The 16,993-nt window shown below is 36.2% G+C and overlaps 3 protein-coding genes across 5 annotated transcripts; 2 read left to right on the plus strand and 1 right to left on the minus strand.

Moving 5' to 3' along the window:
* Positions 1-203: 203 nt before the first annotated feature.
* On the plus strand, positions 204-1,495 carry LOC107903281 (auxin-responsive protein SAUR32). 2 transcript variants are annotated; one of them, XM_016829307.2, is made up of 2 exons: positions 204-338; positions 559-1,495. In XM_016829307.2, exon 2 carries the CDS (start codon positions 616-618, stop codon positions 1,105-1,107), a length of 492 nt encoding a protein of 163 aa, XP_016684796.1. In that variant the 5' UTR covers positions 204-338; positions 559-615; the 3' UTR covers positions 1,108-1,495. The 2 variants fall into 2 exon arrangements, with proteins under 2 accessions (XP_016684796.1, XP_040949066.1); XM_041093132.1 differs by having other exon boundaries at positions 224-338; positions 608-1,495.
* A 981-nt stretch (positions 1,496-2,476) lies between these two features.
* Positions 2,477-3,034, minus strand: LOC107903280 (auxin-responsive protein SAUR76). The gene has a single exon (XM_016829304.2). The coding sequence runs from the start codon at positions 2,993-2,995 to the stop codon at positions 2,624-2,626; it is 372 nt and encodes a 123-aa protein (XP_016684793.1). The 5' UTR covers positions 2,996-3,034; the 3' UTR covers positions 2,477-2,623.
* A 4,700-nt stretch (positions 3,035-7,734) lies between these two features.
* LOC107907079 (uncharacterized) lies at positions 7,735-16,746 on the plus strand. Of its 2 annotated transcripts, none has more exons than XM_016834287.2 (11): positions 7,735-8,887; positions 9,330-9,606; positions 9,723-9,908; positions 10,424-10,558; positions 10,681-11,145; positions 11,646-13,934; positions 14,467-14,672; positions 14,772-14,927; positions 15,165-15,396; positions 15,645-15,958; positions 16,134-16,746. In XM_016834287.2, the coding sequence occupies exons 1-11, from the start codon at positions 8,130-8,132 to the stop codon at positions 16,432-16,434; spliced, it is 5,319 nt and encodes a 1,772-aa protein (XP_016689776.2). In that variant the 5' UTR covers positions 7,735-8,129; the 3' UTR covers positions 16,435-16,746. The 2 variants fall into 2 exon arrangements, with proteins under 2 accessions (XP_016689776.2, XP_016689777.1); XM_016834288.2 differs by having other exon boundaries at positions 8,751-8,887; positions 9,376-9,606.
* Positions 16,747-16,993: the final 247 nt, after the last annotated feature.

Raw genomic sequence — 16,993 nt, forward strand, 5'->3', positions numbered from 1 at the left:
ATTTCGCTATAATTATGATATCTGGTTTCATTTCAGATAAGTCAATTCTATTGTTTATTTTACCAATGACTAAAAACAGCCCATACCTACCTCCGACACAGTCGCGTAACCCAAAGAAAATTTGGACCAGACAAATCAATGAAACAACGAATTTACTAGTAACAATCAAATCTCACTGTAACCAATACATATTTATACTTTTTTGGGGATCCCTGTTTGATGTTGGAATCATTTCCCATTTCTCTCACTGCACAAACTTTGCTTCACCATTCCAAATTCCCTCCTTCGCAATGGCTTCCCTTCTTTAGGCTCTCTGCTTTTCCTCCCCCTATTTTCAGGTAACAAGCCTTTCTCTTTTTTTTTTTTGTTGGTTTTCTTTTACTCCTTTTTTTATCTAATAAAATCTGGGTTGGGTTTGAGTTGACAAGGAAGATAAGAATTTATGTGCAAATTAAAGGTTAAATTTGCATGCAGTATCTGATATTAGGGGAATTTTTTTTTTTTTTATATCATAATTTTCACGTCATGAATATGAAAACCCTGCTTTCTTTTTAAAAGGGAATTGATTCAGTTGATCATTGGTTTCTTCTCACAATCACCCTCAAAGAGTCAACAATGGATCATGGCAACAAGTCGACGGGAATCAAGCAGATCGTTAGACTCAAAGGGATGCTTCAAAAATGGCAAACTGCGACATTTAGGTCCCGACCAAATTCCCACAACTCACAACGAAACCATGGCCATGGGGGTGTGTCGCGATCAATCAACAAAGTTCAAACAGAAAAAATGTATTGCGATTCCGACGAGGATGGATGCTACAGCCCTGAACCAGCACCTGATGTTCCAAAAGGATATTTCGCAGTGTATGTAGGGCCTGAGCTTCGAAGGTTCATCATCCCCACCAGCTACCTTAGCCACCCAGTTTTCAAAATATTGCTCCAACAAGCTGAGGAGGAATTCGGATATGATCACAATGGTGCCCTTACTCTCCCTTGTGAGATTGAGACCTTCAAATATCTCCTCAAATACATAGATCAAAACCAACCTAAGAGTCACAATGTTGGAGGAGGAAGCCCTGTTTCCGAACATGTCCTAATTTGTTTTTAGCATTATTAAACCACTTTTAAACTTATTTACCACACACACACACTCTCTCTCTCTCTCTCCCCCCACCTCCACACATATATATCACATATATGCTCATGGGACAAGTTCATATTGCTTTATCTTCATTAACAGTCTTAAACTTTTTTCCTACAATCAGAAGTTCTATATCATTGAATTTTATGTAATGTTGTTATTTATCCGGTGTCGGGTTTTTTCCTCCTATGGAGTATGTATTTTACTTTACTCCTTTGCTAACAAATTTGTAATATTCTTTGTAAAAGGCCAACTGTGCATGGTTTTCCTCCATGTGAAACAGGTTCATTCTATTGTCCCATGAAAAGGAATTGAAATTTCTGTGATAATTTATTGAGGTTGATTAATTCCATAATCAAAGGGTGGATTTTTTATTTTTATTTTTTTGTGGTTGTGGTTTTGTTCGCTTGATTTAGAATCGGAAGCGAATTAACTAATACTAGTTTTATGTCACATGGGTGAAAAAAATAAAAATAAAAATAAAAAATATTTTCTAATTAGTTTTTCTTAAAGTTGATAATTACTGATAAAAATATATGATACAAAAAAAAATTTAAAACAATCGGTCAAAGTGCCATTAACACCTGAAAAAAAAAGCTTTCAAAGAGAAAAAAAAATGGAAGAAATTCAATAAGGAAAAATTAATAAAATCAAAACTTATTGTTAACAAAAAAAAAAACAAGTGGGTACTTGGATTTTTTTTAATACAAAATGTGGGTACGTGTTGAAGTTGGGGGAGTGGTGGTTTTTATTGTGTGAATAAAGTTTTATTGAATAGTGAAATGTGTTTATTATAATTCATTGGGCTTGACACTTTTCGAGTACCCGATTTGTATTTAAGAAATTTTACAGTCTAGTAGCATTTTCGCTTGATTTTTTTTTCTTTTTTTTGCTTAATGCTTATTTCTACTGAAAAAATATTAATATAAATATAAGATCAAGTTTTAAGATAAGCATAGGATACTAATACGGTTTTGATTTGGGTATATTCAATTTTTTATCAATGTTTTGAAATAATTTTTTTTTTGAAAGTACCATTATTTAAAAGATTATATCGGATGGAGAAAATTTTAGTATATATTATCCACTGTAAAATAGTTTCCTCATGTTAATAGACATTGTCAAAAGAAAAGGGAAGACCAAACATAAAAGATGGGGAGGCCCAAGTTTGTGTGTACTGTACTTTTCAAGCATTATTAATGTGTTTGAGATAAAGATTTCTTCTTTTTGGCTATGTTTCATATAAAGATTGCGATTCACATCTCTTTTCTCTTTCGGATCAAATCATTGAATCCATATATAAAAATAAAACTTTCTGAAAATATTATAAAAAAAATGAACATTAATCTCTCATATATGTTACATAAGTAAAAATGAGAATGAACAGCGATGCTCTACAATATTATCATTACATAATATACAACTCTGGTACCATGGGACTGACCGGACGGGAAATGTTTCGTTTTTTGGTCTGCACGAGCCGTCAACATGCGTAAAACTCCACTAGTTCTTCCAAGGACTCAGCCTGAGGATCAGCATTTTCGAGCATCCAAAGCAAGTGTTCGAACAAGACAACCTCGCACGACACGTTGATGACGGCGTCGTTATCGCCCGGCGACCATTCCGCGAGTTCACGGAACAAAGGGCTTTTGATAATGTCGGAGCTAATAAGGTATCGCCTCCGAGATTTTCCAACGTAGACGGGGTGGAGATTTGCCGACGATGAATCCTCGTCGATATCCGAAGCCGACGCCGCTACTGAGCTCGACGTAGGGCGGATTTGCTTGTTGTTGAATGAGTTTAGCTTCTTGAGAACTGACTTAAGCTTCGTTAGCTTGTCGCTGCCTTTCGCCATTGTCTTTTGTTTTTTTTCTTCTTTGGAAGGCTTAATGGATTTTCAAACAGCTTTGGGTAGCTAAGGGGAAGAAGGCTCGTTTATTTATAAATGGAGTTGAAGAAGGGTGAAATTGTAAATTGCTTAAATGCGGCTAGATCTATTGGGCCCACGTGTGGGGTCCGGTAATTGTGGGAGGATAATGGGCCGCACTTCTTTGACGTCTGGCGTTGAGCGTTCTTTAGTAATCCTCTCTCTTCCTTAATTATCTATCTACCTATAAAATAATCATGGACCTCATTATATTAAGAGTGATATTAGATTATTTATGTTATTTGAAAATGAGTAAATTAAGAATTATATGTTTGATTGGAAACTGAAATTGTCCTTTCTGATGTTATCCGTTTTATTATTAAAAACTAGTATGATTAATATGATAATTAAAAAGTTATATGTAGTGTGCTATATATATATATCTCATTTTGACATTCTGAGATATATGAATCAGTTTTTAACAGAATAATTAGTTAATTCTTTGATCTAATACATATAGATTAATTTGCTTATTTTTTTAAGTAGAAGAGATCAAATGCAATTCGACTCTTGGTACAAACAACTCCATAATATTTTTATTATTTAAAGGTTTATTTAGTTGGAATAATCCTTCAAGTCCCAACTCAAGTAATTACCGAAGATATCATAACTAAAGCTACATTTTATCATTAAATATATTTATTACAATTATAATCTAATATCATTTTGTTCGGATCAAAATATGTTACCCAAATTTATTTCTTATTATTTGATTTTCTTTCATGTCTTTAAAATATATGATTCTAAAAATAAAGAAATTAAATTAAATATAATAATTCAGATGAATGCAGGCTGAACTTTTTTTTTTAACCTAAATAGACAGTGCATGTAAATCAAATGTCTATAACAAAGATAGGGATTCGGGAAGAAGTTTTATGTATACATCGTAAAATGCCATGAATCTCTTGGTTCATAGCTTTTGCTCGTCAACCTCACATGCAAAGGCCATGACGAGAGTTGTTGTTTTCATTATTTGGGCATGTGATTTCATTTCTCAGTAAAAACTTGTTTTGTTTATTTTAATGGAACTAAAGCAAAAGATTAGAAAATAGTGTGACAATTTAAGGTGTTAAGAATGCACCTTTCACAAAAGTTAAGATTTTCTTTTGAATATGATTGCAAATGGAAAAGATTGAAAACTTAATAAGAATTTATTAATATCAGATGTCTCTTTAAAACAAAACCCATAAGAATAATCAGCATATACACTATGAAAATGATTAAGAATAATGATGGGAGAAAGGAAGAACATGAATATGACAATGGCAAATGAGGTTTAGGGGAACCATATTTAATAATGAGGGGAATAACAAAATTTAGGGTTTCAATCAAGAAAAATCCTTCCATAAAGAAAATTTGCGGCGAATGAACAATGGCATGTGAGGGACACATGGAATCAAATTAATGTCCCAAAATATTGTGAACCACTAGCTTAATAAATGAGCCTCAATCACACCCGACCGGACCCTCCTTCTTACCGTCAAATTAGTAACTCGTGAAAATACGAGTTTATTAACATTTTTAAGATTTCATAGCTAGTATGTTATTGTTTATAAATTACTTTGTAATATATTATTGTGTGTATTATAAAAACCGATCCGATTATTGTAAAAAGATAAACTTCGTTATTTTATTAGAAATAATTTTTTAAGAAATTTCAAACGTAAAATTTCAAACGTAAAATTTCTTTAAGTAAACTGTAACAGTGCACTCTTGATGAAATTGCTTTTGGTTGGTGGAGGCATTAATAGTAGTTTGGTGAAACTACGTTTGTTACACCAGTTTTTGAGGAGGTGAAAAAAGTAAGAATTCACCATATATCGAGAAATCATAATGGATTGCTGATCATATAGCTAAGTGTGTTGTAACCGGAAATTCAAATTTACAATTGTTTGAAGAATCCCCAGTTTTAGTGCAAGACTTATTGCTTGCTGATCGTAATGTGTCGATACCGAGTTAATTTTAGCTAGTTGATGTATTCGCTTTATGTTATTCTTTTCTACTAGAAAAAAGAGAGTCATTTTTAACATTTTTAAATTAAACCAGAAATTAATATACAAAGATAGGGAAAAAAATGTGTGGTGAGAAGGGAAATGGACTGTGGAGTTTAGATCTATCTCTCTCTCTATATGTTTCTGTCCCTATTCCAACAATATCTATTTATCGAAGACTCGTGTTTTTTGATGTATCGAAAGGAACACAAATTTCCAATTCATTCATCAAGAATCAATGAATGACAAATGCAACTTTGATTGTTTCTTGGGAAACAAGATCCTCCTATACGTGGGAAAATCAACAGGATCTGTTTCCACTTTTGAACTTATTCTACTAATATTTCAATTTCCGGTTGGTCAAAAACATGTACCGTGGAAGAAGTGAAATGTCTCTAAAAGACATAAGAAATGTCTATTCTCGATTGAGACCTAAAGCTTTGCTAATATATGCATGTCAACAAAGGACGAAAGTTAAAGAATCTTATGTTGAGATCAGATTGAAATAAAAAGTAATCATGTTTTTTGAAGGATGATTAGAATATATTTTTTAATTTTTAGATTAAAAATTATTTAAAAATGAAATAAGTTTGAAGGAGCCAAAAGAAAAAACGAAAAAGAAAGGTGGAAGTCACCTATGGGATCCATCTGTGCATGTGCTTAATGATGATGATTGAATGATTATAGAGGACATGTAGCATGTGATTAGCATTATCAAGCTACTAATTACCAGTGTTAACTGATTTTAAACGACAGCCTTTGTCTTCTTATATATATGTCTGAACATTGGATTCTATTAGATAAACAAGTTTATTAGGATTACTTGTCAATTAGTCAGATTTGGGAGTTAATTCAAAAAAAGAAAAAGAAAAAAAGAAATGGGCTTTAAAATTTTGTTACATGAATTAATTGTATTGTGTATATATATAATTTATGGATAGAATAAAATATTAATGAAATATTATTAATTAACATTTAATTTAATTGTTATCATTGTGGTTGCAATAATTAAAGGGACATAGGTTCGAATGTGTACATTTTATCTTTTGATTTAAGGGTTTGAAGAGGAATACAAGTGTTATTTAAAAAAATTGTTTATACGATTTTATTTAACTTTCGTATAAACTTTTAATAAATATATTTTAACGTTGGTTATAATCTAATATCATGTATTATGTTTTTTTTTTTTGGGTAACAAGAAATAAAAGCTTTAATTACAAGCTAACAGTAGTATCTGTGTTGTGTAGCATAACTTGTTTGTCTATTCGCAATTGATCAGCAACCTTTGGAGGAGCAACGTGAAATATTCTCGAGCCTATAGGAGAACCTTTTATCAAACCAGCTAAAATATCAGCAGTCGAGTTCACCTCTCTAGGTACTTATATAAAGAGTTCTCCTCCATTCACGCTTACATAATTGTTGGATTCGCACTATCAGATTTCTATTAGAATGTCCTCGAACTTCTTCATAGATCCCTTTAATGGCTTGTGCACTGTCAGTCTCAATAATAATATTAGCCCATTTAGCTTCCCAGGCTAATTGGAGTCCATTGTAGATGGCTCAAAGCTCAGCTTGTAGAACTCTGCATCTCTCAATACTTATTCCTATTCCTCACATCCAATTACCATGCTCATCTAGTGCCATTGCTGCCGACCATGCATAACCCAACTTCAGATTACGAGCACCATCAATATTTATTTTTAAAAACCCAACAGATGGAGAAACCCATCTTTGGTTCCTTATTCGATTCCATAACTCCTCGATTTTATTTGTCTTTGCTTAATGGACCTAGCCCACAACCATAAAGAATGAATCAATCTAATTATGTTGTAATGGCCATCTTGGAACACACACACATTCCTCTGTTTTCAAAATTTCCAACAAACAATCCCAAACAAGGAAGACCAATTTGCATCTTGAAAAGTAACCTTAAACTTATTTGCCAAGTTAGTAGATAACCAATCCTCCAAAGAGTAAGTGAAAAATTGATCTGAAATTCTCAAGGGAATAAGCTGAAGCCACACTTCTTTTGCCTTAGGACAATCTCGTATTATATGGATATAAGATTCTTCAGCATTCCTATAAAGCTTACAAGAAGGGCCCTCTGACAATCCGATCTCTTACACCTTTCTGCATTCGTAAAGAGACGTCCCTTAAACACCACCCAAATAAAATGACGAACACTTTGTGGACATTCAAGGACCAAACAATCTTCCATTTTGCTTCCTGCATATTTAACGAGTTATTTGTAAGTTTGCCATAAACCTCCTTGATGCTAAATTTCCCATTAACTGCCCAGCTTGAAATAACATCCTAGAGAAGTCGGAGATCATGTATTATGTTTAAGTGTGAAATTGCATCAGCAATTTGTGTCCAATGCTTAAAAATAATGAGGATCCAAATGCTTGAGTTAGGTAGTCCAAACATTAGTGTCCTGAATCCCCTCTAAACGGTGTGTTCGTATGTTGAGTTCAGGAAGGGAAAGACTTTTCTGTGAAGTCCAAAAAGGACTTTTGGGCCATATATTCCAACCTCCAACAACAAACGTGAAAATAAATAGCTCACATGGGCTAACACCGTCAGCCTCTGTAGGCCTAACGTTTAGATTTAGGTGAAAGCCTTTCTGCCTTTTCGTAAAAGTGAAGGCGGTTAAGAGGATCCAATTTCCATTGCCCGATGAAGACCAGCTTCAATTAATTATACCATTTGAACACGACGACTACGAAACTTTCTAGTAACGGTTCATTTTAGTTCTTTTATCAATGAATGCCCTTTTCGGGACCCACGTTCCCGATGTGGGATCCATCATCCTTCACCGGTAAACAGGCGCCATATGTTGTTTTCTTGATTTCGCGGCTAAAACCGTGGAGCCTCCCCTCGCCACTCACCTCTCACCACCCTCCACCCGTCCATCGCCATCACCATCCACTCTTTTTTCGAACTTTCTTTCGCCATCCTCCCCCCCCCCTCCGTCTTTGTCCTATCTTTAATACAAGCTTCTCGAATCTCATTTTTCATTTCTCCGCTACCACATCCTCCCCCTCCCCTTCCCATAGGAAAAATAGTAATAAATGAGCTTCTCTTCCAGTTACAGTAATCTCCGTCTTACGCCAAACCGCTGCGACAACCTCTTCTTTTGCTCCCCTCAAAATCCTTTCCGAATACGCGAATTTCGCGTTTACAGGAAACGACGCCGTTTGAGGCTCTTCCGCTCAAACCCCACTCTCCAAAGCCAATTCAATTTCTCTTTCGATAACAACGTTTTCCAGAACCTTCCTTCGCTCGATCTTCTCACGCCGGTTTTGGGTCTAACTTCCGGTGTCGCTCTTTATTTATCGTCGCGGTTGAATTTAGCTTCCGGAGGTGAAAACAATGTCTGCGATATTGGAGAGTGGATTTTGTTCACCAGTCCGACGCCGTTTAATCGATTCGTCATCCTTCGATGCCCTTCTATATCGTTCGAAGGGAGTGAGCTGATGGAGGATGTGAACGAGAGGTTGGTGAAAGAAGATAGGCATTTCGTGAGGCTAAATAGCGGGAGGATGATACAGGCGAGTAGAAACAGGGGAGAGGAGCCGAATGAGTTGGAATACCAGAGACTTTGTATAAACACGGAGGATGGCGGTGTAATTTCGATTGATTGGCCGGCGAATTTAGACTTGAGCGAAGAACATGGATTGGACACGACAGTTTTGGTGGTTCCGGGAACGGCGGAGGGTAGCATGGACAAGAAGGTGAAGGCGTTTGTTAAGGAGGCAGTTTTTTGTGGGTTTTTTCCGGTTGTTATGAATCCTCGAGGTTGCGCCAGCTCGCCACTCACCACTCCTCGGTAAGCTATTGAGTTCTGAAGTGAAATTTATTTGTTTAGTGAGTATTATGATGCGGTTTAGGGAGAAAACAGCAGTAATCAATAAAATTATAGCTGAACAAACGGCAATATAAGCTTTTCTGCAAGGTTTTAGATTGTCTGGTGAGGCACAAAAGCTTGACTGAATCATGGAAAAGTTTCCTGTGCGTTACTGCACACGTAACCCAAAGGGTTTCATCATTTATTTCATTACTTCTTTCGTTTATTGGCATTGATAACATGTTTGTAATGTGCTTGAAGTAAGTGGGAAGTATTTACTTAGAGAAGATCATATGTTTTAGCAGAGATCAGTTTATCAGCTAGGCTTCTAGACCAAAAGAATTATCTTTTATAAGCTGGGTGTTTTGGTTTTCCTTGAAGTTTCTTGAAAGGCCATTTTTATTGAACGACTTTATTTATGTAGGTTGTTTACAGCTGCTGACAGTGATGATATCTCAACTGCTATACAGTTCATTAATAAGGCAAGACCATGGAACACATTGATGGGTGTTGGCTGGGGATATGGCGCAAACATGTTGACGAAATACTTGGCAGAAGCTGGTGAGAAAACACCTCTGACAGCTGCGACTTGCATAGATAATCCTTTTGACTTGGAGGAGGCCACAAGATTGACTCCCTATCACATTGCTTTAAATGAAAAACTCACTAGTGGACTTGTAGATATTCTACGATCTAATAAGGTTGGTGATTGCTTCAAAAATTGCAGCTTTTCACTCAAAATCACTTCAGTGTTTATGCATGCTTCATTATACATTGATCATTCAATACTAATTAATTTGACCCATGAATGATCTAGGAACTATTTCTGGGCCGAGCAAAAGGGTTTGATGTGGAAAAGGCTCTATCAGCCAAATCTGTTCGTGACTTTGATAAGGCAATATCGATGGTCTCTTACGGTTTTGAGGCCATAGAAGACTTTTACTCAAAATGTAGTTCGCGAAGCTTAGTTGGCAAAGTTAAGATTCCAGTTCTTTACATACAGGTACCTTTTACAACTTGAAAAAACACTCTTGTGTAATTGCTGAAAATGGATATTATTAAAATTTCCTGCTTTAATGGTAAATGTTGAGCAAATCATTTTCTTTCTTCTGATGTAATTAGAACCAAACAACTTTATTTTGTATGAAAACTGTTCCTTTCATGCTATACACGTATGTATATGTGTTCGAAGCAACACATGCATAAGAACTGCTATGGTTGAATATCTCCTTTGTGTCATTAAACCCTAGTCACTGAGCTAAGCTAGAGTTCCTTGAAGACGGTGGTAAACTCCCAAATTTCATTCTAACCTTGTTTTAAAAACTAACTACCTAACCTAGCTATATAATCTTTCCTTCTCATTGGGAAAATGTCTTTTAGGACTTGCCCTGAAATTGTTTGTACTTATCCTGTTTCTGTCCTCTGCATCTGTGCACACTGGTACAGAACCTAACTCCTTTGCGAAGTAGGAAATTTAGAAGGAAAACCTAATTTCTTTTGAACTTTTTTATTTTTCAGAATGATGGTGGATCAGTTCCACTATTCTCCACTCCACGTGGTTTGATTGCAGAAAATCCTTTTACCAGCCTGCTCCTCTGTTCTTGTTCATCATCTAGAGCTACAGTATCGTGGTGCCATCATCTTACTATTGAGGTAATATTTTTGTCTTCTCTCTTCTCATCTGAGGGTTTGGAACTTCGACTTTAATCCAGAAAAAGTTTCTCCATAAATATTGCTATTGATTTTTTTTCATTGGTATCATTTGGTTTATATAGTGGCTTACTGCGGTAGAGCTTGGACTTCTAAAGGGCCGTCATCCTCTTCTAAAAGATGTTGACATCAGCATCAATCCTTCAAAAGGCTTAACTTTCGCAGAAGGTAGGTTGACTGGTAAAGGTGGAAACACTAAGAAGCTTTTGGATCTTTCTAGATTAAATTCTGTAAATGGCTATTCCGTTGGTCCTAGAAGAGGCATGTTAGAAGATGGTGATACAGCTCCTAGCATCCACCTTCAGTCCAGACAAGATTCACTCAAGGACATGGAACTTCAAGAGAAGGGATTGCATAGAGTGCACAATGATATGTTAGCACAGTCCAAACCTCTTGAAGCAGAGTTGGCCAAAGAGGAAGCTGAACTAGAAGATGGTGAAAGAGGGCAAGTTTTACAAACTGCACAAGTAGCTATGAATATGCTTGATGTAACCATGCCCGGAACTTTGAAAGAAGCTGAGAAGCAGAAGGTAGGGCTTATAAACATTGCAGTTTCTTTTATCTCACATATATTATCATTCTGGGTTTAAAAATGTGTATACAATTCATCTTTGAACAATCAATATGATAAGCTAATGCTAAAGGACTTCCTCTGCATGTGTGCTTGTCGGAAAGGAATATGTCAACTGTACATGTTTTGTGATATATAGGATATTTCTTGAACGAGTAATTTAAATGTTTGGGGTGTTTTCATATTTGATTGACTTTCTTTTATTGTTTTATGTTTTTTCCTGTTGGTTTTTTTTGTATCTATATTTGTTTTCCTTTTAGAAGTATTTCAGTGGAAATTCAGCTTATATGATGTTATTCCAATTTTTTATTATTTTTATGGTGTGGCATGTTTGGTTCTTTAAGTATCAATTTTTAGCAGAAGTGACTTTAAGAAATTGGAGACATGAACTTTAGGTATGTGAAAATAAGAATTTGGGGACATAAACTTTAGTATGTTAAATAATCATTGTACATACAGGTCCTGGCTGCTGTTAATCAAGGTGAGACACTTATGAAAGCTTTGCAAGATGCTGTTCCAGAAGATGTTCGTGAAAAACTCACAGCAGCTGTATCTGTTATTATGCATGCTCAAGGCACAAACTTAAAACAAGGTATTGAGAGGATTCCCAAGATGCAATCAGGGTTTAAATCAAAAGTCCACGAAAGTGTTAGTGATGTTCATTCTACAGATGAGATAAAAAGAACTGAGGGTTTGGCGGATGGGACTGATAACAATCAAGTTGGCTCAGAGAGAGCTACTGCTGGACAGGGATCAGAATCTCGGACGTTAGACAATATACAAAGCTCCAATGATGTAGGTCAATCTCAATCAATAAGTGGAGATCAAGGTGATATTTCTTCTTCAGTCAGGAAGGATGCAAGTGAAACGGGAAAAATTCATGAAAGTGATGATCTCAACAATGAAAAGGCTTCTCTACATGCTGACTCAATCGAACCAGGATCAGTAATTAATGTTAATTTGACTACCCAAGATGAAAAGGAAGGTAGCACAGACGAAATTGTTAAGTCCAAAGCTGACCCAGATGGTGGAGTAGATCGAGTTGAAATGAAGTATAATAATAGTCCCCGGCAAAAGGAAGAAAAAGTCGTGGATTCTTTGACTGACCAAAATAATGCGGCACCATCAGGATCTTCTGAAGCCCAACCAGAGGAAGGTGAAAGGAATGATAATCAGAAAAAAGATCTGCAACATCCACCTGATCAAAATAAGTCTACCATCACTGATTCCAATGCTCCAACCTTCAATGTTTCTCAAGCATTAGATGCTCTGACAGGGATGGATGATTCCACCCAAGTAGCTGTTAACAGTGTGTTTGGTGTGTTAGAAAATATGATTACTCAATTTGAGGAGGAAAAAGAAGAAAATGGTTCTCATGATGGACATGAGCTTAGGACTGATGATACCAACTCTGTGCCTGAGACACAAGATACATTTGGAAAAAAAGAGGGCAGTGAAAATGATAACAAATTGAGAGAAACCAAAGGCAGTAAAGATAACCAGAGTATGATTTCTGATAGATTTCATGATCCTCCCATTCATAATGATCATGGTAATAGTTCAGACTTGGGGGATGACTCAACAAGTGAATGGCTGGAGGAGGAGTCCCCACAAAATCCTGTTTCATCCGAGGGGAATGGTAGTGATGATTCTCAGGAACAAATTGTTGGCAATAGTTTGGATTTGCCAATAAACAATGATCATATAGTTGGTCGTAAAATGGTGGCCGATTATTCATATAGACCCATAAATAGCACTCCCTCGTATATAAATGCAAGTCAATATGAGGACTTTCTTCATAGTGAGTACTTCCAGAGATATTTGCTTTCAAAACAAACTACCAAACCACTAGATGTAGATACGACTACTGCTTTATTGTTTGACTACTTTCCAGAAGAAGGTCAGTGGATGCTCTTGGAACAACCAGGAGAGAATGGAGATTCTGCTGGTGATGTTACAACTCATAGCAGAGAGCCTGAGGCTCCAGCTGCTGAAGTTAGCAAAATGAAAAATTACATCGAACCATCATATGTGATATTAGATACTGAAAGACAGCACGACCCTTTTGGAGAGTTTGAGACCATAGACAATACAAATGGATATTCTAGAAAGGATCGTAAGGGATTAGAGGAATTGATGCAGCTTGTAAAAATCACTATATTGGATTCTTTGAGGGTGGAAGTTGATCGCAGGCTAAGTGCATCTGACATGGAAGAAATGGAATCTCAACTTGCTATAGATATTGAAACAGTTGCAACTGCAGTTTCTCTGTCCATTGGAGATTATAAGGAGCTTAATGATTTTGAGGGCAAAGAGTATGTTATTGACAATTCCTCAGAAAAAGTCGGAACTGTTAATGGAGAGAATGTTGTCAGGGCTATTTCATCTACTGTTCAGAGCACAAGTTATCTAAGGAGAGTGCTGCCAGTTGGTGTTATTATAGGATCTAGCTTAGCTGGTCTGAGAAAGTATTTTGACCTATCTACGGTTCATGATGAGTATATAAGTGAAGTTGAACCTGCTGACGAGACCCAGGTATCTAGGGAAAAGAATCATGGGAAAACTAGTATAATCGATATTGATCAATCACCAGTTTATGAAACTAGTCAAAATGGTACTTCGCATAGCCCCAGTAGCAAAGAAGTGGTAGAAACTGGTTTGAAAACCCTAAACAAAGATGATGTCATGGTTGGTGCTGTTACAGCTGCTCTAGGAGCATCAGCTTTGCTAGCGCCACTGCCAGACAAGGTAATAGTCAATTTCTTTAGAATTTTTTATACTAGCTTTTCTATGTTTTTTGTTGGCTTTTAAAACCACCTGCAGAAGCCTTGTTTGTCAGGGGTATCCTTGTTTTGTTGCTATAAGTTAAGCAACATTTAAAGTAAAAAAGGTCTTCAACTATATTATTATCGGCAAGGTGTTCCATACTTCTATTGAATTTTGTTGTTACCTTTTACATACAAATACATAGAAATCATGCTTAATATTTTATTTTTATTTAATTGCTTCTTTCTATTATTTTCCCAAAGAACCTTTTGCATCTTGATTGGTTCCATAACTAGTACTAGTTTTAGGAACATCACCAAAATAGTAAAAACCTATTCTAGTCTTTGTCCAATCTGTTACCAAGAGCATCCAAAGAAATGCTGACTCATTTTAAGAGGGTTTTATTTCATCCTTTTAAACTTTAATTGTTATGTGTCATGCATGTTGATTGTGCCTTCCTCTCTTTTATCCTGACTGTATTGTTCTCATTCTTGCTGCTCTATAAAATGCAAAGGATCCACTTGAAGAAAATGAAACTGCAGAAAGTTCATCCAAGCTCTTCAAGGAGAAAGGCCATCAACATAAAGAGCCTGGAATTCCTGAAGGAGCAGTAGCTGACAAACACCAAATCAACATGGTCACTAGTCTTGCTGAGAAAGCCTTGTCAGTTGCTGGTCCTGTTGTACCTATGAAGGAGGATGGTGAATTGGATCAAGAAAGGTCTTTATCATATGCCTGATATACGTTTCTGTTGTATTTGAAGTTGTCTGTTTGTTTTGTTTTCTTCGGAACTCTACTTACACTTGTCTTTGTCAGCAGATTGGTTGCTATGTTAGCAGATTTGGGACAAAGGGGCGGTGTGTTGCGGCTAGTTGGTAAAATTGCTTTGCTTTGGGGTGGTATACGTGGTGCAATGAGTCTAACAGATAGGCTTATCACATTTCTGCATATAGCTGAACGCCCCTTATACCAAAGGTATTAAGTGGCTGGTAACCTTCCCGATCACCTTTGCTTTAACCCTCCCAACTTTCTCTTTCTACGCATTTGATTTGGATTTATAATTAAGAATAACTTGGATCAATTTTGTTGAGGCTTATGCTAAATGTTTTAGAACTTTTTAAAAGACGCCATACGTGTTTGACATTCCTGATTTATATCTCCTGTTGTACTAATGTTGTACTTTTCCTCGTGTCTTGCTTTTTCTTTCCAAAGGATTCTTGGCTTTGTCGGCATGGTTCTTGTTTTATGGTCACCAGTTATTGTTCCATTGCTTCCAGCTCTTGTGCAGAGCTGGACTAAAAACACTCCCGCCAAGTTTGCTGAACTTGTTTCCATTCTTGGCTTTTACGTTGCTCTCATGATACTTGTCTTGTTATGGGGTAAAAGAATACGTGGTTATCAAAATCCACATGAGCAGTATGGACTGGAGTTGACATCATCAACGGTATGGATTCTTGCTTAAACTTTTTATTGGGAAAAAGGAAAAATCTAGTTGGAGGGCTATTGATATCTATCTCTTATGTTAGCTTCTGATCCTTACAATGCATGTTGGTTTATATTTTCGAGGTTGTTGCTTTTCTGTGCCTGGTCAACTAGGGGTTTGATTCTGAGAAGAAATCCTATCTTTAATGGATATGATCAGCTGCTATTGTAATGGATAGAGTGAGTTAATATCTATATTATTGCTTGCAGATCAAAGGTCTTCTCATGGGCTTGATTGGAGGAGTCATACTCGTAGTGTCAATACAATCTGTAAATTCTTTGCTTGGCTGTGTCAGTTGGTCTTGGCCTTCAAATCTTCTTCCATCCTCTTTGGACTTAGTGGCTAGGCTCAAAGTTTATGGGAAACTGCTTGTGTTTGCTGTTCGAGGAATTGCTACTGCAACTGGCATTGTGCTCGTTGAAGAACTGGTTTTTAGGTCATGGCTACCTGATGAAATTGCCGCAGATTTTGGCTATCATTGGGGAATTATTATATCAGGACTTGCATTTTCTTTGTTCCAGAGGTGACATTATCTTTCTTTCTTGCAACTTGTTTCCGCTTTTTTTCCATTATGATGTATTCTTCTGGTGTAATTACATTGTAGATAGATAATAGATTTGTAAATTTAATTTTTGAAAAGAAAAAGAAAAGGTCAATGCTAACAATCGCCCCTACTCTGTGGTTCAATGAAATTGCAGGTCTCTAATGGCGATACCAGGGTTATGGCTTTTATCATTAGCTCTATCGGGCATTCGGCAAAGAAATGAGGGCAGCCTCTCGGTTCCAATTGGGTTGCGGACTGGAATAATGGCTTCAAGTTTTGTTCTACAAACAAGTGGGTTTCCAATTTATAAGGCCAACCATCCTCTGTGGGTAACTGAAGCTTGCCCCTTTCAACCATTTAGTGGAGTAGTGGGTGTTGCATTTGCTTTATTGTTGGCAACTATTGTATATCCAAGACAACCTCTAGAGCACAAGAACCTCAAAGAAGAATTGTAGGGTAAGAATAGCAGCAGCAGCAGCCTTTGCCACAAAGTGCTTTTCATTTTTGGGTCATAGTTTTGTGTAATGGTTCCTGTCTAGTTTTTGTATTTTAGGTAAATATTTGTAAATGCATGTGAGGAGAGGAATTGAAGCATGGCTATGATAGCAGTGTACAGTTAGTGAGTTTTGAAAGGTCAAATCTTGTAAAGGTATAGCAGTAATCTAATACGTATAGATGTAGTCCCATTTCTTTGAGTGTGTCATGAAGTTCATAACTGGATTTTTCATTTTTCAGAAAAAAATAAACTGTTGGCATGAATAGAGAAATTGAACTGTTGTTACATATCAAATCTGATTACATAGAGTCATCTCTCCTAATTTCTATTCTCGACAACAAAACTGTTGGTTGGTTGTGGTTTCGAGAATTTACAACTAGTAAAAAATCTGATTACAGAGAGAGTCGTCTCTCCTAATCTCTATTCTCGACAACAAAATTGTTAGTTGGTTTTGTGGTTTTGAGAATTTACAACTATTTTACTATCAATTATTCTATCTCTATTCAATGTTTTTAGCT

This window comes from Gossypium hirsutum, chromosome D05 (genome assembly GCF_007990345.1).
Source record: "Gossypium hirsutum isolate 1008001.06 chromosome D05, Gossypium_hirsutum_v2.1, whole genome shotgun sequence".
NCBI lineage: Eukaryota > Viridiplantae > Streptophyta > Magnoliopsida > Malvales > Malvaceae > Gossypium > Gossypium hirsutum.